The sequence below is a fragment of the Haliaeetus leucocephalus genome, unplaced genomic scaffold (genome assembly GCF_000737465.1).
Source record: "Haliaeetus leucocephalus isolate CR32 unplaced genomic scaffold, Haliaeetus_leucocephalus-4.0 Scaffold915, whole genome shotgun sequence".
NCBI classification, from domain to species: domain Eukaryota; kingdom Metazoa; phylum Chordata; class Aves; order Accipitriformes; family Accipitridae; genus Haliaeetus; species Haliaeetus leucocephalus.
The window spans coordinates 259,098-281,832 of NW_010973351.1; the positions used below are offsets into that span (position 1 = coordinate 259,098).

The following is a 22,735-nucleotide window of genomic DNA, read 5'->3' on the forward strand; positions in this document are numbered from 1 at the left end:
GTGCAATGTGCCCTTAGTAACAAAGGTAAGCAAATGCCTTAAACATATCTGTGCAGGGGCACAGTTTACTAATTACAGGAATTGTTTGGTGGAAAAATAGGATCTAATTGATGTATGTGAGCATACATCAGTTTTATGAAGGTCAGTAGAAGGTTGCTGTTAACTTTCCTTTATGTTAATAAAGTCAGCAAATAAAGTATTAGTACTTTTTTGGAACTCAAAATCTTGCTGCTTCTCTAGTTAAGAATTGTGTTTTAACTGCGTGTCTGTTCATTTAGGTAACCTGGCATGAAATCGCAAGGCCTCAAGTACATGGATACGACATGCGTTGTCTGGCAATGATCGGCCGGTTTCAGTTTGTGTCAGGAGCAGATGAAAAAGTGCTTCGAGTTTTTCGTGCTCCCAAGAATTTTATAGAGAATTTCAGTAACATCACTGGTATTCCAATGGAGAAACTGTGCTCCCACGTAAGTGTGCTAAAGCAACGCTCAATGAAGACAGCCTTCTTTCATGTAAATAAAATTAATGCTTTAGAAAATGTCAAATTGCACTAAACTCCATAAAAATTCTTCTAATTGTTCTGAAACCCTAACCTTGTTTTTTCTTTCCCTTCTATTTGCTTCTGCATGTGTTATTTCATATGTATTTTTATGGTGGTGTCTTATAAAACAGGTTGTATTTGAAACTAAACAAGACCTAGTGTCTGAAGATTGCAAAGAGTATGGGTAAATTTTAAATCTCAGACCAAGTAGACTAGTGTACACACTTGGTGATTTGAAAGCAAACAATAAAGCCTGGGAATGTGCTTCTCCTTAATTTAAGGGTGTAGTAGTCTTGTCTAGATGTAATTATTGTTCTGTGGTTATGTGTTGTTTTTTTAATTGTATGCTTGGAAATAGCGTAAAGCTTTCAGCACTATTGTTAGTTGTTACATATAAATATTTATAAATATGTACTTGCTCATGCTTTATTTCCTCTTGGCATTGGAAATTTTCTTGAGGCCTTTACATTCCAGTTCTTAGTTGTCGATAAGTATACTTTCCTACTCTGTGGAAAGATAAGACTGGAGAGTTGCCATCCTTTGTTTGCTCCCCATTTGCTTTAAGATCTAATTCTGTTTTTCTCTGCATTCTGTAGAGCAGACCTCATTCAGGATAGTTGCTGCTGTGCAGTGCTTTGAATACTCTTTGCATTTCTGGCTCAAAAGTGGTGTTTTCTGTGCAGCTTCCCAGAGATGGATTATCCTTTGCATTTCATTTAACAATTGAAGTATCTGGGAAAGAAATCTATTCATTTTTGATTGCAGGAAGTTACATAAGTAGCTGTTAGCGCTTTAATTCCGTAAGACTTTGTAAGCATTTGCATTAATGACATTGTACAAATAACATTGTGCTTTTCTAATGCTGGCAGATGTCATTATTTTACTTTAATGTAGACTTTCCTTATCAGCTCTTCCTCTGAGTGCTATTTTTTGATTCATGATACCACATGGGCTTTGTTTAAAGAGGAAGGCTTTATGAGCTCTGATGATTCAGCTACTGTTATATAGCTTTATTGAAATTGTTTTCTGTGAATGCTTTTTTTCATTAAAGTGGGTAAGCTTTTTCTTAATTTAGCTCAAACGCCCTCCCCCAAAAAGTACTTAAAACCTAAAAAGCCAGCTTTATATTCAAAAAGGGTTGAATAGGATTATGTTCACTTCAAATCCATGGGATTGTATTATACTTCGGGTTGTAATGAAGAACCATTTTTGTTTTAGAGGCCTTAGACTGGTCTGTGTGTCTCATACATTTTCTCATCAAATTCTGAACATTTAAATAAATAACATAGTATTTTAAGCTGCCACCTAAATTATTAATCCAATTCTGTAAAATGTTCTTTCTTTGAACTTTTCAAAGACACTGTAAGGAAGGGGGTTTACAGCTATTAAATTTAATCTTTTTCCATCTTTGCACAAAGGCCCGCAAGTTCACTTACCCTTTCTAAATTTGGGGGTTTTCCCCCATACCTTTATGGAATTATTTTCTTTCTGATGATTTGTCTTTCCTCTGTGCTGCTCTAAACAGGCAAATACTCCAGCCATATCTCTGTGCTGAGTTGTGTTTGAACTCTCTGTCCACTTTTCCAAAATGCTGTTTTATTGTATCACCTCAGAACAGACTATTTCCCAGTCCCATTGTGTTAAAAACTGCAGTGCTCTCAGTTAATTGATTAATTATCATGTATATCCTAGAATAAATAAAATTGTGGAAGAAAACCTGTTATTAGGGATGAAGATGCATGCTTTACAGCATAGGGATTTCTTAAACTGTGGCCTTTGAAATCTGAACCTACAAGACAATCTGTGTATAACCTTCTTCTTTTTTTTTTTTTTTTTTTAATAAATTCAGCAATCACCTGATCTTCCAGAAGGTGCAACTGTGCCAGCTTTGGGATTATCCAATAAAGCTGTTTTTGAAGGTATAGCTAATGAGAAATAAAGGTGATGGTGTTTCCTGTGGAAACTGTTTTTTTAAATGATTGTTTTAGCGTACATCTTTTTGTTAGGTCTGTCATTGTAAGCTTGACTGCAAGTTTAGGATCTGGACATAAAATTGTGCAAAGTGTTTATTTCTCTGGTAGCACCTAAATATGGTGCTTAAAAATAAAAAAAAGCACAAGTGAGAATCTTTCCTCCCTTTCTCTGCCTTTGGTTTCTCCCCTAAACATCCCCTAATATCTTGTGCAAACCCCAAAAGCTCTTTCCCTGCTTTCCATATTGTGTCCTGCACCCCTGTAGGAAGTAACCCCACTCAGTCTGCACAGTGCTCCTGAGAGCCTCTCCTGTTGACTGATCTTGATGAGTTTCACATGGATGCTGGGGCTCATTGCTCTCCTGTGATGGGTCTGGGAGTAGCCAGGGCAGGATATTATTAGAATTTTCCCACCTGCCGTTGTTCCTGTGTTTCTTCCGTGCTCAATACCACCCCCCCAGCCCCGAGAAGATTGATGACGTTTAGACAAAAAAATTAGTGTTCAATACAGTGCTGTGAAAGCTAGGTTCAGCGCTGTTAAAGCAGGACTACCTGCTGCTACTTGTGGTTGCTCTGTAAAATACCTTGACCTCCAAAACTACATTCTGGATTACTTTTCACACTCTCCTCAAATGTTAGCACCTTTGTAGAAGCTTACAGAAGTAATGCTGCTTTGAGGGGGATCAGTCACATTTGCTGTTCCAGTGAAAATAGCCATAAAATCATGCTTTGTGAAAGTATTTGGGAAGGAAGAATTAGCCAGCAGTAACTAAGGTTCTGTTGATAACGGCTGGTGTAGCACCAGATGAATTTCTTGGAGAGGTGGTGGGGATTGCATTGTGGGGGAACAAGGAAGAAGGGACAAACATCTGTCTAGAATGATAAAAATAACTGAGTGGTGTCTTGAGACTGGGGATGGGACTGGTAATCTGGTGTTTAACAAAGTCTCTGGTAAAAATGCACTTATACTGGAATCTACAAATGAGGTCAGACCTGTTTTTTCTCTGCTTAAAGCTTTATCAGAAGGTGTGAATTAAAAAAGGAAGCATTTTAATAAGCTTTGTCTCCAGGGTCTTCAATGGCAATACAGCTAAATTTTCCTAAACCTCCTGTGAGAGAAAAATAGCTTTGTCGTACTTGAAGTAACTTGTAAAATGTGTTCTGGCAAAAACTCTTTTTTCTGATTTCTCATGAGTCCTTCCACAGAGAAGGGGAACAAAACTTCCTTCTCCTAGAGTACAGTCACACAGAGAAAAACTAATTTCCATTGATTTCACGTGGCACAGCCAGAAGCAGCACTATGAGTAGAAAAGCTGTCAAATTTTCCTGCATTGTCCACCATTGCCCACCCAATGCGGTCAGCACTGATGGCTTAGGTTAAAGCCCCACAGACCTCTCTTCTTGCTTATTCTGCAGAGGAATCTGCAGAGGGAAATGCTAATTTCATTTTCAAGGGGAGGGAAGGTAGGATGAATGAGAAGGTCTTTCTGTTTTGCTTCTTCTATACCTGCTTTTTTAAACTGCCATATTTGAAATGTGCATTTGGCAAAAAGTTAAAGTTCTGTCTGAGAGCAACTGTTCCCCAACTCTGTACCTTTTTCTTAAATAACACCATCAAAGTGAAGGACAGAGTTGAATTTTAACTTAAAATTAACTGGAGTAGTTTCAGTTGCTTCTGGTACTTTTGCCTAAAGCTAAGGACTGATCCCTTGGCAGTTTTGCTGAAGTTTGCAAATTGTGGATATACTTCTGCAACTATGGCTTTTCATTTAGGGGTCTACATTAAATTTAGGAATTCATCACTTGTATCTCAGATTTGTGCCTTAAACATTTTCAAATGCAGAAGGAAAGGTTTAATGTTGGGGAAGCACAGGTTCAACTGGTGACTGCTGCTTTCCAGTAAATGAAAGTCTCTTTAAGGATCATCTAAAAGACTGCTGATGGAGAGAGGTCAGTCTCAGAATGGAATTAGTCCAGAGGTTAAATTCCTCCCCCCTTCTCTCTTCTCCTCTTCATTCACATGTGCATTAAAATAACTAGATTCTAATATTCATATTATTGTAACTCTGGAAGCAGAGAAACCTAATTTTAGTTACTTGTATTGTAAAAACAATAGATTTTTTTACTTGTATAATAAGAGCTCATATTTTCCCTCTTGTCAAGTACGTTCTCTCTCGCTAACAAAGTCCTTACTTTGAATAGGAGATATGGCTGTTCAACCAGCTGAGGATGAAGAAACATTTAATACCATTTCGAATCAGTATCCTGAGATTTATTTTCAACCCTTGATCCTTACAGGTATGAGGCTGATTTCTATTGTATGAAATAGAGAATTAGGGTCATTGGGTCTTATTAAATCTTATTTAGCTGATTTTAGATTATTTAGTACCATATTTGAGTATGTTGTACAAATGTCTTTCAGAACCTCCCCCGGAGGATCACTTACTGCAGAATACCTTGTGGCCTGAAATTCAGAAGTTGTAAGTTTTATCTTTCTTTTTTTTTGTTTAATTTGCAAAATTTCCAGAAAGCTATTGCTACATGTTAATGTACTCTGGTCTTGTAACTCTTCCTATTTTACTACCTGATTTGGCTTCATGTGTACTGTACTGCTTGTAAAATAAATAAATTATATGTATATAAAAATTAGGAAACAATGCAGAAAATGGCAGTTAGGACCGATGTGTCACAAAATTTTATTTCACTAGTTGTTTCTGTCCCAGTGAAATATGTGTTTTTTAGCACAAAGCTATTCTTTTGAATTTGTAATTATCAGACTTTCGTTGTCCCTTTGGACGTTTGTCTCCTGAAGGTCTGTTTAGGGCACTGATCCCTGTTTTTTTCCTCCTTGTTCCAAGAGAACAGTACTGTTTCTGGTGTGCTGTAAGGAACTGTGGCACGTTTTCATGGTCTTACCTGTGCTTCGGAATGTCATGGTCCTCTTTCCATGCTGCAGCCTTTGTGTCTGTCCACTCAGCACATCTGCTTAAAACCTTGTCTGTGCTGAAGATCTCTCTGTGTAAGGAGTTCTCTCCTTCTTTCCACTTTATGGTGCAGACCTGCAGATCAAGTTTGTCTTTCTGGTATGGAAGTAAAGTCTGAGACATCAAATCAAAAGCTTCCATCTAAAGCCTAACAGAGTTGTAAGATGCAATAGATGGAAGCAGCAGCCAGAATAGCATGTGTCTAGCGGCAGAGCGAAGTGATGATGTTGAGTAAGATGGTTACAAACCCTGTTTGGGTATTCAATGCTGACAAGGGGACTGTGGGTTGCAAAGATAATAGGGTTATGTGGTCATGACAATAATTGTTTTGAGGTTGCAGTGTTTTAGAATTCTTCAGCTGTGTTTTGTTCCTTTGTTTCTGAGATTCACAACGATTTGCAAAGAAAGGTTGTCACCTTATTCGTTCCCTAAGGATCCCAGTAACATTAGGCTACGCTTTCACAATCTTCAAAGTTTTAGTATCAGTCTTCAAAGTACAGCACAAAGAAATGAATTGTCTCAAACTCCTGTGGGTTCATTTATCTGAATCTCCTGGAAGATTTCAGGCAAGAACAAGAGGAATATTGAGCCTTTGCTGATGATTACAGCTACCTTTATACATTACCAGTTTTGTGACTTCAGGTGGGGTGACAGGAAATAAAAAACTTTGGGAAAACAGTTTGCAGGTTGCTTTTATTTGACCAAGTGGGAGGTTTTGTGGGAGCTCATCTTTACCTTCAACTGGGCAGTTAATCTTCTTTGTATGCTTTTAAGCTCTTTCATTGTGTTTGTACTCAGAAGTGCTTCTGAGAGGGAAGCTGGTGGGTATTAGACTGTATCTACACGTTTCGTAATTTCCAACCGTTACATTAAATGCTTCTCTTGTGCTTGCTATAGCCACTAATGCACCCACTCACGTAAGTGGTTTGATGAGGGCTCTTTAAGTAGTGAAAAGGAGCCAAGGCCAAAATTTTTCTTCATTTGCCTTTGACATTTCTCAAAGTCTAGCGAGACATTAATCTTTGATATTCTGCTACAGGAATACTGCCTATCTGCTTTTATATCCTACATTCATTAAAATAACTGCATTTTATGATGGTCTTCAGGTGACTTATCTGAGCAATTTTTCCTGTTTTTAGAGACACTGCTAATGATAGGGATTCTTTTATGCAAGGGCAACAAGATGTAAAGCATTCATAGACTTTCTTTTTTTTTTCTGAGGATAATCTTGAAAGAAGTAACATGAAATCACATAATGTAGATTTCAAGTTGCCATAGCAGCAGAAAAACAGTGTGAGGGGCTGACTAGCTAAAAATAGCTTGTTTGTCACTGACATTTGTGTATTCCCAGCTCTAACTCAACACCGAATTTTGAAGGATTAGTGTTGGGTTTTGAAAAGTGTTTGCTTGAGTAGGTTTTAGTACGAAGAACTTGCTGAATTTTTTACATAATCTAACAACTTTAAAATAAAAATATGCTAAATCCTGTGAGAGTATGCTAATCTTTATCTTCTTGGAAAATTACCATAGAGAGTTTATATGCAGCAGGCTGAGATTAAAGCTTAAGTGTTGACATAAATATATAAGTTTATATGTATGTACATTTCATGTAATACACTTGGAAGTCTTGAGAGATCCTTTTTGACACTAGAAAATTACTGTAATCATTTGTCTGGACACCTTGAAAGTCCAGCCGGTTTACCTGTGCATAGAAAGCTGCTATGAATTGTACATTGCTAAGGCAATATCACTTGTGGTTGAAAATATAATTTCATTATTCATTCATGCAGTTGCTTCTCTCCATTGTGAACCTTTTTTTGGTGGTGTACTACATAATGAGGGGGTTGGATTGCATGTATAGGGGCAGGGGACGGGGTTGTGCTGGAGCCTCTGTACTTGCAAGGCTCATACACTCTTGTAAACAGCATCTCCTATTGCCACTAACTTTATTCGCTTTACTGGAGACTGCACTGGGCTATACAGGCTGTAGGTCTGACCTACGATAGTCCTGCTCATATGGCTTTGCAAAAGACAGTATTTTAGGTTTTATTTTAACTTAAAGAGAAAGATTACATTTCAGTGCTTCTATTTAGCAAGAACAAAGTTGCATGCAGTAGCTGAAAATGTTTCTGTCAAGTGCTCTTCAATACTACAGTTAGGAGATAAAACCAAAGTAACTGAGGACTTGTTTCACAAGCTGTTCCACACGTTATTTTTCCTGCATGGAATTTCGGGAAATTTATGGTTTTCATGAAATAAATACATTTCAGTTTTAGAAACTTGACTTTCAATGGTTTTCACTAAAAAATAGTCTCCAGAAATATGCTGTAAAAGTAAGCATTATGATAAAACTTCTGCTGGTGACAGAGTAAGGGGAAGACACGCAATAATACCTTCATCATTATAAGGTACAATCAAATTTGCAAATTAACATTCCAATTAAGTGCAGCCACCAGTCCGTCTCCCCCCTGAAGGTCCAGGCACAGTTACTCTTCACAAAAAGGCAGTGCATCCCCAATCTTCAGACATGAGTGTGGGTGTCTGCCTATGGAATATGCCCAGCAGCGACTCTTCTGGACTCCATTCAACAGATACAGACAGTAATTTGTCATTTAAACAGATGGCTGTTTTGGCTGCAAGTGAAATCCCATGAACATCAATCCCATATAAGAACTTCTTTGCAACACTGCTGACCAAAGGAGTTTATTAAAAGAGCTGCCCATCTCTTCAGAGCTAGGAATCAAAGGAACCCCACCCGCAACTGGTATTTAGCTGATATTTGTCCACTGTTTATAGATTCCATCTCCAATTTTATCCTACCTCTAGTCTGTTTTGTGACTGATTTGAATTTGTGTTAGCCTGTGTGGCATTTCTGCTTATTAGTTAAATCCCAGTCCAGAAATGTGAGCTTGAATTCCAGTAGAACTTGTGCAAAGACTGATTAAAAATGTATTTCTGGAGGAAGATAGAAGTTTTGGGTTTTTTACAGTGTTGTTTTCCTTTTCCAACATGATTCTTGTCCTCTAGTTCAGAAGTCTTCTTTTGGTATTTCACAGAACAGGCATCCTTTGGCTGGGTGTTTGGTGTATTTCTTTGGTGATCTTCAAAATATGCGGCTTCTGATTTTTATTGGTAGCGTTAAAATTGCTTTACAAGAAAATAAGAATACATTAAATCCTACTTTAGTCTGCTTTGTTAATCATTAGTGTAGCTTCTGCAGTGCTGATGCTTTAGGACTATGGAATGGGCTGGAGATATTGTTCTGTAGTCAGTTCCTCAATGTGAAAGAATTTATGCACATGTTTATATTGAATGCTGAACATTATTAGGAATTGTTTGGGATGTAGTACTGAAACAGTGGTGGGAAGTTCTTGGCAGGTGCCTTTCATTTTTGCAAAGGGATTTAAATCAAGGTAAGAACCTTGATACGTACTGCAAAAATGACTGTAACGTGTTAAATATCTTTTCACATTCATTTCAGATATGGGCATGGATATGAAATTTTTTGTGTTGCTTGCAATAATTCAAACACTGTAATTGCCTCAGCATGTAAGGTAAGAAAAGATTCTAGCACCATCTAGTGAAAAGTGCCACCAGATTTCTAGGGCTGACAGCAGGAGTCAGAATTCAGTCTGGGCTAAATTCTGTTCTTTCACTTAAATGTGAAAGATTTTGTACAGATGACAGTTGCCTTGCAAAGGTGAGACTGAATGCAGATAAGCTATTATTAGTAAATTACATATGATTCATTTGAAGATATTAATAAGATAAATTCTAATAAATACAGGTATAAAACATTTTCTCACTGATATATTGTCAGCGTTAGTAGAAATTAGTAGTGAAACAATCTTGAAACTTCCCAGAGGAAAGCTGATTCTAACTTGATTACAAGCCTTAAAACAAGCCCCCTAACTTCTTAGTATTTTGAAATGTGTGATTTTTATATTTGCTTTCATTCTCACTGATATTTTGCTCATTAATACAGGCTTCAAAAAAAGAACATGCAGCAATTATTTTGTGGAGCGCTACTTCTTGGAAGAAATTGCAGAGTTTGTCATTTCACAATCTGACTGTTACTCAGCTGGCATTTTCTCCTAATGACAAATTTTTATTAGCTGTTTCTAGAGACAGGAATTGGTCACTGTGGAGGAAACAAGACTCATCAGAGTCAGGTAAGATATGTAAAGTGGATATACACATTTGAAGACTTTGTGGTTTGTTCAATATTTTTGGCTTCAAAATATTTGAAAGAGAATTGGTAAAATATTTTAATGGCCATTTTCCTTACAACGTTAAGAATTAAGAGTGTTGTAGGCTCCTGTGGCTTTAGGAAATGCAATTAATGGTGTACAGGAAAGCTAGAAAGGTAATTAAAAAGTGGAGGAGAATATAAGCAGGCCTTAAATGCTGTTTGATTGATGGATGTAATGAAGTCTGCTATTTGTCCTCCTGCCTTCTGCTTGTGATTGTATGTTTCAGATTTACTGAAATCAAGTATACATGCTGGAGTGTAATGCCTGAACATCAAATTGGTATTCTGTCAAGGAAAACCTTCGTCTCGGTGATCTGTGCAAGGCAGGGCTGGAAGGTTCCTTGCTATACCCGTGTCCTGCATAGAGCTGCCTTGTCCCTGTTTGCAGGACATGACACTTTGAGACTCTTGACAGGATTAATCTCTATCTTTGGTGTGGCTTTCTGATAATCCTACACAATTGATTAATTTGACTAGGACTGGCTCTGTCTGGAAAAAGAGCTGATAGTAAAGATTCCGTTGACTTTCTCATTAAGACTTTGAGCCTTACAAAATCATGAGGAGATTGCTATTGAACCCTTTAATGGATTCCTAGGACAGATGCTTGTGCTGAAAACATTTATCGTTGCACTGTTGGCTTAGTAGCACAAAAACACTACTATAGTAGTTTTCCTAGAGACTTGGCAGTGAGTTTTGGCCCCTTCAGACAGTATCCAGTTGTATCCTGGCTTGAGATTTCTGTTCTATTCAGACTTCTATTCTAAAGCTTGGCATATTGTCCACAGTAGTTACACAATGTTTCAGGATAAGGAGTATGAATTCTCATAGGAAGTAGGGGAAATCCTCTTTTCATCTGTTCATCAATAACTTTTCTGTCTACAAAGAACATCATTATCAGTATAAAGCAAAACTGCTGGTATTGGCATCCCAAGAAGCGGTTATTCAAAGTCTATGCTCCAAAATGACAGCCTTTTCTACTTAGGCAAAGCATTCCCATTTGCTGATCTGCTGATCAGACTTATTGCCTGATTGTATGCATATTGAAATGGCAGCCTGTCTCTTTGGGAACAGATTAATCTTTACAATTAGATTATTACAATTTGAGCTCTTGGGGCTTTACTGGTAAATAGGAACTGTAGTGAAGTTATTTGGGATATGTGTACACATGGTAAATGTTGCACTATACTAAAACTTTTGAAGTCAGTGTTCTTATGGAAAATTTGTATAGAAAAGAACCTGAAGGTCTTGTACTTGGACTAAAATTCTTCTGAAACAGATATGTGTGCAAAAGATCAAACTGTTCCTACTGTTTTAGTGCTGTAAGGGCTGACTAATACAGTCTTGAACAGTTGCTAATTGTCATTGTGATAAGTGTTGGAAAAAAAATATTTATGTGGAGCTAAGTATTCCCAGTTGCTTTAAAGATCAGTGGAATAAAGTCCAAGTATTCCTGCAGTTCTTACATAGAGTTAAGTAAGGGTGACAATTACTTTTAATATGTTAAGCAGTGGGAGCAAGGGTTTCCCTCCCTATGTTTTATTCCAGGACCAGTCTTCAGTTGCTGTGCATACACAGACAAAAATACAGCTGTTCACAGTCGAATCATTTGGTCTTGTGATTGGACACCAGACAGCAAGTATTTTATTACTGGCAGTCGGGACAAAAAGGTATTTAATATAAAAGTAATTTTAAAAACCCAGAACTATTTTAAGTGTATTTTAGATTAGCAAATGCTGTGTTCTAATGAGCCCATATTCTATAAATACACAAAAAGCTTATTGTGTGTATTACCAGAGAAATCAGTGAGACTTTCATATGCCAAATAAAGTGCTTGAATATGTATATACAATACTGTGGTCTGCCAGTTGGACTTTCTCCCTTTTTTCATACAATAATACAAGCATATGTCACATAACTCTTATGGGTCTCAAAGTTTTTCTTTAACTTTCATAACAGAATCTGTTTTTGTTGTCAGTATCTTTAATGAAATCAGACAGACTGTCTAAAAAGTTGAATCTTTGTAGATAGACATTGTTTACTATTTTCGGGGTCATCCACTTTGTTCTGTGCCCTGGAAGTATTTTAACTAAGTTATTCCTTATGTTTTTGTAAATGCATTTACAAAAAGATTAAAGTGAAAATTCCTAGACGATTCTCTTTCTTACAGGTCATTATCTGGGGCCAGTGCAATTTATTTGTGACCACTGAAGGGAATATGTTGGATTCAATCAAGCCTTGTTCAACGGTACTGGATGCCGGGGATTCTGTTACTGCTGTTAGTATCAGCCATGTGCTTACTCCTGATGGAAGGTATTGCTGTTTTTCTGTAATGCCATTTTGTGTTTAATTTGAAATTAGTATTTTTTCCCCTTTAGTGAGTTCTCTGTGGCTAAACAGCTCCTAAAATCTACCTGTCAAATATTTTGACCATTCTTTGACTGAACAACCTCTACTTTTTCTTTCTTAGCCTTCTTTTCAGGTGTATGATGACTTCTCCAAACAGTGTAACAAGAAAAAAAAAGGGGGGGGGGGTGAGTGTCATGAACACACCTGAAACATTCATTCCTCCAACAATATTGACTGATCTGATGTTGTAATAACCTCCTTATTTTTTTCCTAACCAAATATATTTTGCAGGCTTCTGCTGTGCTCATTTTTTATGAAGAAGCTTTGATTTAAATTGTGATTTTATTTTTTTTTCATGGAAAAGTAAATACTGATTTGAAGGGCAAGGTGCAACACAGTGTTTGAGTGCTAGTTCTTCCTAGCTTGCATTATTGCCGGCTTCACTGACCTGCCTACTGTAATCTCTTTCAGAACTAATGCAGTTATTCTCTTGATAGATATATTGTTGCAGTAGGCTTAGAGAATGGGAAGATTATCTTGTACACATGGAAGCAGAGTGGGCAAGAACCAGCACTAGCTGATTGGACTATGTGTGTTGAGATGGATAACAGGTATGTCTTTTGAAGTAAGTTAGGAGCAAGGAAATACTATTCTTGAGGAGTTCTGTTTTTATAGTATAAAATTACATGAAACTGCTTTATTTGTTTATCAAAAATTATTATCCTTTTAGGAAAAAGTTGATCTCTGAAAGTCTAAAGATGTTTTTGAGCAAAACCTAGAAATAAAAATGTTAGTTATTTAGATTTCTTAAAAAAACCAGCAAACCCCAATGAAAACCAAGGGGGGGGGTTAAACCCCCAAATACTTCATGCTATGCAAATGCTTTGAGAAGTATTACCCTTTGTTGGCCCCACCAAAAAAAAAAAAAAAAAAAAAAAGTTTTGTAATTTTTATTACCTTTAGCCATAAAATAAGATGATAGAAAACACTGAAGAGCAGGGGAAAAAAAATCACTGTCTATATATATTCAGCAAAACTTTCTGGAGTGGATGACAGCAAGCTTTTGAGAGCAGCTTCTAGCAGAAACCAAAGGAATGATAAGCTATATGTGGTGCTGCTGTGGTGACAGCTAGAGAAACTCTCTGTAGAGAGACTTTGAATGTTTTACTTGAATCACTCTCATAGATTTTTCTTTCACATACTGGCATTGCTAGTACCAGAAATGAAAGTTGATGGTGACTTTGGCCTGTGTGTGCTTGAAGTGAATTGGAAAGAGACGCCAGATAACAGGAAATCGCAGGCTAAAAGCCAGAAGCCTGTCATATCTCAGTAATTGAGATGGTAGACCTGCAGCTTAATGTGGTAAAACTTGAAATCAATAGCTGTATAAATTATTGATGAGTGAGAGGGTAAAATGTCGTTAGTGTTAATGGCCCTACATATTTTAAGAACTTAATACCTGCTGGTTGTCACAAGTCAGTTTTTCCTCAGTTGGTAGTGTTAACAGAAGAGTACTAATTATATAAATGTTGATGTTTACACTCACATGCCCAACTGTGTTTGACATTTTGCAGTTAATGTATGGCTTTCTTTTCGTTGCAGCCGAAGTCATGCTCTTGCTGTGAAACGTTTATGTTGGAGACATCATGCAGGCAGAGCTGGACATAATGATCAGAACAGCAGTGAGTGGTTGCAGCTTGCAAGTTGTGGAGCTGATCACTGTGTTAAGATATTCAATGTCAACAGATTTGCTCTTTAGCAAAGAGAGCAGGCCTGTCTGTGCAAAACAGATTCACAACATTTTATTTCAGCTTTTAGCCATTTTGATTGTTGATTTTTCTGTTTTCTGCTATGGAAAGTGAAACATCTGACATGTAACTTAATAAAGCAACTTTTGTGGTAGTTTGAAATGTCAAATATTTTTCTAATTCTGCAGTTCCAGGAGTATGAAGTATTTTACATGTTTTGGTTGGTGGATATCGTGAACTGAGGGACGGGAGGTGGGGTAGGTCATGGGAGAAGGATAATGAGACAGCTTTGTTCCCTGTGACTCCAAGGGTAGGTGGGAAGCTGCCAGTACTTGGGTTCTTCTGGGCTTGGGATTGCAAGTGGAGTACTGAATTTTTTTGAACTCTTTATTGCTATTAAACTTAACTGTCAGTTGGCCCGCCACTGCTTTCTCTGATTGCCTGCCTTCTGAATGTATATTGCAGCCCTGGTCCGAGTCTTAGACTGCCTCACTTTAGAAGGAGTAATTTGTGTTTTCACGCTTGGACAGGCCTACTTGGTTTTATTCCTTTCTTCTGCTGTGCAGAGTGCTGGGCTCATGCTTCTTGGTCACGTAGGGCTTAAAGCCTAACTCACAGACCACTTACATCTTCTGGTGTCTCCTCTGTGTACCTGTGAACCCTCTCTGAGCAGAGCCCTATAGAAGAGCCACCTCTTACTCTGCTTGAGGGCTATCCTCTGCAGTTTGGGCTGGAAAAGCTTAGAGGTATCGCTAGGCAGGAGCTAAAAGGTGGCAGCCGTTCCTTACACTGCCTTTGGACTCTTCCTGACTTTTGCGTGCTCCTTATCTATTCTGGTGAAAGCAGGTTAACTTTCTTGTCCGATAGTGTTGTAATTTAAATAGAATGGTAATAGATGGTGAGTACTTCAGGAAGAAGCCTTTACCTCAGCAGGTGTTTGTCTAATTCCAAAGTCTAATTTAGAAATTAGTTAAACGTTGGGAATGAAATTATTTTTGGTTCAGAACCACTTGCTACCCAAACTGGTAGTGCAGAAGTAGTTGGAATTGTGTTTAACTTTTTACTGTGTTGCATTGTTAGATGAAGAGTACAGTTCTTTCAGAGTGGGCCAAACTCTTTTCAGAATAATTAGAGTTTATGTTGTAAAGGGTTTTATATTTTAGTTCTGTTTTCAGCATTAAAAAAAATCATTCTTTAAAATGACTTAGGGGAATGAAAACCCGACTTCTTAACAAAGATGCTTTGCTACATTTTACTTGTGGTACCCCGTGCTTTCCTTACATGTGCGCTTTAAGCATTTGAGTAGTGTATTTTAGTTGTCCGGGAATTTTTAAACAACCATAGACTGTGTCCTGGCAAAAGAAAGACATAACTTATCACTTATGAGGTTTCAAAAAGCTGCCAAAAGTGGCACTTTATTCTATGTCACAATTCTAATTTGGTATCTTAACTACAAGTTGATGATAATACTGGATAACTGTACTAGTGGTACAATTAGTGTTTGTACGTTTTGCCATGCAGCCACTCTTGTGCATAGGCAAAAGTAAAATGTCATATTAGTTGTCCCTCTCTTTTCTTTTATGAAATGCTGTCATTAAACAAGCATCAGCTATTACATGATTTAGTAATCCATTCCATTACCCCGGGGACTTTTGTGACTCAATTGCAGTGAAGAATATACCTCATTGTTCCAACTTGAAATACATCAGATTAATCTGTTGATCTCCCAAGTCTAAATTGTTGTAATAGACACTTTTTATTTTCAGTTAAGTTAGAGGTTGTCAAGAGACACCTTGACACATGATTAATATTTTTTTTATTTATTATGTTAACTTTGTTCACATATCACTTTGCTATGCATTTAGTGGGCGTGACTTTTACGCCTTTATCTTCTCAGTGAATCCACTAAAGTCTTCTCAAACCAGCGTGTAAGTCAGCATCAGGGTAACAAGTCAGATACTGATTTCATTATCTCAACTAATATCAGGAAATTATTTGGGTCAATGTAAGTGTGATACTGTGATGGGTTGACCCTGGCTGGACGCCAGGTGCCCACCAAAGCCGTTCTATCACTCCTGCATCCTCAGCTGGACAGGGGAGAGAAAAATATAACAAAAAGCTTGCGGGTCGAGATAAGGACAGGAGAGATCATTCACTAATTACCATCATGGGCAAAACAGACTCAGCTTAGGGAAAATTAGCTCACTTTTTATTACAAATCAGCCAGAGTAAGGTAAATGAGAAATAAAACGAAATCTCAGAACACCTTCCCTCCACCCCTCCCTTCTTCCCGGGCACAACTTCACTCCTGGATTTCTCCACCAAGCCCCCCCAGCAGCACAAGGGGGACAGGGATGGGGTTTACGGTCATCACATGTTATTTTCTGCCGCTTCGCCTCCTCAGGGCAAGGGCTCATCACACTCTTCCCCTGCTCCAGCGTGGGGTCCCACCCATGGGAGACAGTCCTCCACGAACTTTCTCCAACGTGGGCCATTCCCACGGGCTGCAGTTCTTCACGAACTGCTCCAGCATGGTTCCTTTCCACGGTGTGCAGTCCTTCAGGCACAGACTGCTCCAGCGTGGGTCCCCCACGGGGTCACAAGTCCTGCCAGAAAACCTGCTCCGTGGGCTCCTCTCTCCACAGATCCGCAGGTCCTGCCAGGAACCTGCTCCAGCGCAGGGTTCCCACGGGGTCACAGCCTCCTTCAGGAACCCACCTGCTCCGGCGTGGGGTCCTCCCCGGGCTGCAGGTGGAGATCTGCCCCACCGTGGACCTCCCTGGACTGCAGGGGGACAGCCTGCCTCACCAGGGTCTTCACCACGGGCTGCAGGGGAATCTTCGCTCCGGCGCCTGGAGCATCTCCTCCCCCTCCTTCTGCACTGACCTTGGTGTCCGCAGGCTTGTTTCTCTTACATGTTCTCACTCCTCTCTCCGGTGGCTGTTTTCCGCGTCCCAACTTTTTTTTCCTTCTTAAAAATGTAATCACAGAGGCGTTACCACTATCACTGATTGGCTCGGCCTTGGCCGGCGGTGGGTCCGTCTTAGAGCTGGCTGGTATGGGCTCGCTCTCTCTCGAACACAGGGGAAGCTTCCAGCAGCTTCTTACAGGAGCCACCCCTGTAACCCCCCCCGCTACCAAAACCTTGCCACATAAAACCAATACAGATACCAAGGAAAAATCAGTGTACTTATAGCAATCATTTTGGGTGTAGCATTGGCTGCCTAATGAAGAACAGAGTTCTTTAAACAGCAAAATAATACCCTATAAGGTTATTATAAGAGTCCCTAGAAAATTTTTCTCTTTTGTTTGGTTTCTTTGTTTTAGAAAATGGAGAAAAGCAAGCATTTGCCAGATATTTACTATATTCGTTCTACTTCATTATTCTTGTTTTATTGGTTCATAAATACTACTGGAATCAAGTGGTGCCTTGCTATATTTCCTTTTTGTTTTTTTTCCCCCAAACTGTCTTAATTAGGTTTTTATTTGAAAGAATCTACTGTTGGTTTTGTCCACTGAATGGCTATCACTTTCATTTTCTTCCATGTGCTTTTCTTTTGTATATATTTACTCAGAGACACTTTATTTAATTCATTAAAAATAGTGCATACATTCATGTACTATTTCATAAATTAAAAAAACCTTAAAAATTATGGCTTCAGCCATATTTACCTGACTGACCTGACCATAGTCCTGTTTACGTAGCAAGGTGTCTAACTGCTATAAGTATCCATTTTTATTTTTACATTTTTCTTCTGTGCTTCCCTGGTGCTCTGTAATTGCTGTTCTCTCTTGTGAAGTGCCATGCCTCTTTCCATTCCTCCCCATCCTCCCCCCCGCCCCCAAAGATGTGATTATTTTTAATGGCCTAACTTAAATGAAAACTAATTGCACTCAGGTGTATTTTGGAAGATGGAGTTAGCCTCTATACTTTGCAAGTTGCTTGTATCACCCTCTTTATAGCAGATAGTTCAATGTCATAGAATAAAAGCAAAGCTGAGGTAAGGATAATCTTACTTATTTCTTCCCTTTTATCTTCAAGACTATCAAATAAGCCCTACCAACTCCAATCTTAGGAAGCCCCAACTTTTCAGGACACAGCCTCTGATACTGCATTTGTTTTCCCTAAACAGTGCGACGCACGATCCTGTCCAGTGGTCAGGGGTAAAAACTTGCTGTCGGGAGTCACGATGGTCCCAGCTTTACACTACCCTGTGCTGCCAGTCCTAAGGTAATGTGTAAGGACAGCATTCAAGTGATGAAAGCCCAGAGGCAAACGGTAGATGTCAAAATGCACCTGCCTGTAGCAGCCTAATGCTCTGCATGAATGTTCTAACTCAAGTAGTATTACGTATTTCTGAGTTTCTGTCTTCATTTCTGTTACCAGTCTGGATGAGGGCAGCATGCTTATTTTAAACCTCTGCGATCTAGCAGGATAGAAAGCTGATGCAGCATCCCCTTTAAACTGAGGCTCTCCGTAGTGCTATTTACACTTCACTGTCTGGTTTTTTTTAACCAACCTTTGCATCCAAAATGCGCAGAACTGGGTCTATGCAGGTTTAGAGAGCTAAGCTGCTTAGCACCTCTGCAGCCCTCAAGTGCTACTTTCTGAAGTACCGTGGGCTGATTGACATATGCGCTCGTGTACCTTACCACTAAATAATAGTGTGTATTTAATTGACTGTTCCCATAAGCACTGACACAGATGAGGCCTTGTTTCCCACAGATTTGGGCCCTTTGCAGATTGCGAGTTTTCATTACTTTTCCTGTGATTACAGCTTTTATGTGTGGATTTTCGTGTCCAGCATGTGAGCTCAAGGTGCAGCTTCTTGTCTAGACACTGATGGAATTTTTTTCTTCTATTTCAAGCCTATAAAATCTGTGGCTTTTTACCTTTGAACATTCTACCTTTCAGACAGACTTGGGTTGAAATGATCCAGTTGATTAAAATAACACGTAAGGATGTGTGCCCAGGTATGTAAACCGAGAGACAAAATTGGTGTATTCTTAAGAGACCAGGGTTAAAAACCCAATTTACAAATATGTAACTAAAGCTCTGACAAAATGCCAACACTCACCTCATATTTTGCCCTTATGCATTTAATGCTTTAATTGTCTTTTTTTTTTTTAATGATGGTCTTTACCAATAGATGTAAAGCTTGCATGGTACCAAAAGAAAAACAATACAGAACATCCATCTTTAAAACCAGTTTATTTTTTTGTCCATAAGGTTGCTATTGGAAAATATCACAATAGTAGTATCAGGTTTTATCCCAAAATCTCAATTCCAGGAAGCACATTGCTTCCTACATTGCAGTTGGTGGGTAAGTTTCCAATTTTTTTTTTCTTTTTTCATTTTAAAATACAAGCTGTTGCATCTTTCTGCATCAACTGTAGCCATAAATATATTTAAAAAGCCTGTAATCATCCCAGTCTGAATCTTGGTGGCATCTGCTTTCAAATGCTACACACCATAATGTTTATTTCAACTCAAATTTTCATTGAAAAGTTCTATTGCTCCTTTATCTCCCCCTACCTGATCCAAAGGCAATGTAAATAAGCTGGTGCCATTAGCCTCTCCAAAGTGTCCCATTAAAGACCACCTGGAAAATGCCCCGTTAAGGAGAGCCTCATGTTCTGCAGGAGCAGATCTCAATTCTGGCATCTTTATGTGGACAAAAAAACCCCTTCTTTAAGCTTACAAATTAAAGAGCTAGTATACAGGAAAAACAGGAGAAAACAATTTGTAGTTTCTCTGAGGCTTTTTCCTTTGTTTTAGTGAACATGTAAGAGCCCTCATACATCTTCTGGTACTGAAACTCTAGAATTAATTAAAGATCAAGACATAAAAGACTTGACACTAGTCAAATAAATAACTGAAAATTATTTTTTTGCTGATTATAAAACATACACTAGAAGAAAGTGTAATAAACTGTAGTCTTTTGGACTAGTCTGAAATAACGCTTTAAGAAATGAGCTGTTGGCGATGTACATGGCACTCTGAAACTCTCCGCTCATTGTACAGTGCCATGGAGAATGGAGTTGAAAAAAATGATGGGGTAAAGTTTTGCAAAGAATATTCTAATACCTTTCAATATATTTGAGGTAAAGCCATCCCACCAATATTTCGGATGCACACTATCAAAAGTATTTTAATGCCTTTATGCTTGTTCTGAGGAGACTTCATGGCCAAGGACATGAACAAACTGTTTTATGTACTCAGACTTAAGGGAGTAGGATTGTCTTGTCTTACAGTAGAGGCATCTGTGGAAAAGCAAGCAAGAAATGGCATGGGTCTTGTTTATAATTTGAGATCTATAACCAAAATCAAATGGTTATTGAGATTATCCGAAGCCCATCTTAAATCTGTCAGGCCAGGTTGTAGGTAGGCATCCTCAAGTCTGTGTTAGACCGAAAAGGTGTGCTAACACTGACTTCAGTGGTGAGGATGCTGTGGAGTCCACTTGGCTCTGGAGGACAAACGAGCTGCTTGTGTAAACTTGGGAAGATGCAAGATGCTGACATTCAGCCCTAGAACACCTGCCTGGGCTTCACGTGGCAGGCTTTCTAAACACTGCTGCTGGCGGCGAGCTATCGGTTGTGCCCATTTTTTTTCAGTTTTGAAATGGGAAAGAAGGAACAGGTTCCATGTCACGCTAAGCCTTAAAAAAAATAGTATATTCTGCTGTCATCTGTCTTGCAGGCTGGGACTTCAGAAGTAACTAGAAGCTGGTGAAAATTTCAAGGAAGTCAATTATTGAGCTCTCAGCTATTGAAAGCATCACTTCGGCAACTCTGAGTAATCTCTGTTTTCCCAAATATTTAACGGGAAGAAATGAGAATGCTCCGAGGCTCACTGCCGATTGCAGCTCTTGCGGAGATGAGGGAAGAGGAGGAAACAGCTGTGTCCTCATTTAGACTCGAATCTCACTTTAAAGAAGTGGCTGTTGCAAATAAGGAAACTTTAAAATAACTGAAATGGGCAGCAAAAATATTGCTTGCTCTGTTTTAAGGAGCATCTGGAGCTGCACAAAGGATGAGACAAAATCTCTGACAGTACAGAAATCAGAATTTGCCTTTAGTGCATTAGGAAGCTGTTGGAGGTGGGAGTTGTTGAGCAGAGTTTAGCAATGCTAGCTAGTAGTACCAGCAGTCCTTTATCAGGATCTCCAGTGGTAGTTCTGAGGTAGCAGGGCAGCGTGTTTACCCCATGTCTTCCCAGCCCTCGACCCTCCAGCCATCCCCACTTTTGCCCCATGTACCGGCACATCCGTGTACAGTTGCAGGACCTTCCTTGGGACACTCCTCTTCCCCAGCCAGGCGTTGCCTTTCCGCCTGTGCCGCCCACCAGATTCCCCTTATCCTGCTTCTACCATTTCTGGTAGAAAGTCTGGAGAGCTATGGGCTCCGTTTGCCAGCCCCTGATACATTTAAGCACAGCTCCTGCTCTTACCTTGTGTGCCCGGCTCTGGTGACTGTATTCGAGTAGTTTGTGTTCAATGGCATTTTCAAACTTTGCTAGCATCATCGTTTTATTTTCTGCGGTAACTCATCTATGCTGTAATGCAGTAATAAAACTAAAAATGATCCCTCACTCTTTCTGGAAGGAATTTAGGGTAGACCATATGACAGAGCCCAATGCTGTACCATAATGACGGGGCTAGCTCCAGTACTGGGGTACCTGTACCGACCAGTCATGCCCTGGACTTGAAGTCCTCTGAGAGAGCTGCTCCATCTAATTGGTGTTTGCGAGATTCAGCCAACAGTGCTGCTGTACAGATGAGAGGAGAGGAGGCGTTATGCCCGAGGTAATTGCCATGTTATGGTAGTGTCACCCTTATATAGACTCCAGCTGATCCCAACTGAAATAACAAGGGATGCAGCAACCAGATTTTTTACTGCAGAGGAGCTGATTCCCCTTGAATCAAGAGCTTGTGCAAACAAGGGTACCTGATCTTGTGGGTTTTTCCTAAGCCTTTTTTTCTCTTTACTTACCCACTCTTCTCCTAAGAAGGTGTTTTGCCTTCTTAGTCCCTTCTCCATTTTTGGAGGCCCCTAAATCGTCATGTTAATAAATCCTTATTTTCTCAACATCCTTTTCTCTCTTCCTATTGTTCTTGTAAGATAATCCTGTGCTTTTTAATGGTCCTAAGAGAGTTTATACGTATCGAGTATAACATCCTCTTGGCATTTTCTCTTCTGCCTTCTATGTCTCTGATTCTTTCTTTGCTGGGTTTTGGGCTTTTGGTATTTACACAGGCTGTCCAGTCTCATTACCTCCTTTTCCCCTGACAGCAGATTACTGGTGTATGTGTGAGCAGCATACCCTCCCTTCCTTGCTAAACTATAAGTTGTCTACCTGCCAATGGGGGGAATTTTTCTCCTCTACAAAAATGAATTGACTGCAGTCTCCCCAAGGGAAGCTCTCCTAGCGCTTTTCAAGATAAAGCAATCGTTATGTTTGCCTTTCTGTTTCATAATCTTGGAGAGTCTCCATCCTAGGAGTTTTCAAATAAAGATGTACCTCTCTGAGAGAATGTCTAGTTATAGCTACACAAAATCTAGTCTGGTAAAGCCAATAAAAAGGTGTAAATGCTGTTTTGGGTTAACTACTACTTGGCAAAGGACAGCTTCAACTTTTTCTACCTGTCAAAAAGAATTTGGGTATGTTTTGTCACGTAAAAAGTATTATTGTAGCTCAAAACAGGAGTTATGTCTGGGATGTGAAATTCTGCAGTTCCCATTAACTGCTCAAGAGTGCATTTCTGTAGGTTAGTAGTACTGCAAATTGTTAGCACAGAGCTTTTGTTAACTGAAATAAAAAGAGATTGTAGTTCACAGAGCAATAGGAGCATGAGATTATTAAAACTGGGAGGGAGCTCAGGAAGTCTC

At 39.0% G+C, this 22,735-nt stretch overlaps 1 protein-coding gene across 1 annotated transcript in view; it reads left to right on the forward strand.

The window, feature by feature from the left end:
• ELP2 (elongator acetyltransferase complex subunit 2) overlaps window positions 1-14,012 on the forward strand; it is a 39,294-nt gene extending 25,282 nt beyond the window's left edge. The window contains exons 13-22 of the mRNA XM_010583555.1: window positions 279-467; window positions 2,391-2,460; window positions 4,716-4,811; window positions 4,936-4,993; window positions 8,979-9,051; window positions 9,483-9,669; window positions 11,295-11,416; window positions 11,917-12,059; window positions 12,593-12,706; window positions 13,698-14,012. Of these exons, the coding sequence (XP_010581857.1) occupies window positions 279-467; window positions 2,391-2,460; window positions 4,716-4,811; window positions 4,936-4,993; window positions 8,979-9,051; window positions 9,483-9,669; window positions 11,295-11,416; window positions 11,917-12,059; window positions 12,593-12,706; window positions 13,698-13,854 (1,209 nt within the window). The 3' untranslated portion in view covers window positions 13,855-14,012. The remainder of the gene's footprint in view (window positions 1-278; window positions 468-2,390; window positions 2,461-4,715; window positions 4,812-4,935; window positions 4,994-8,978; window positions 9,052-9,482; window positions 9,670-11,294; window positions 11,417-11,916; window positions 12,060-12,592; window positions 12,707-13,697) is intronic.
• The last annotated feature ends 8,723 nt before the right edge of the window (window positions 14,013-22,735 follow it).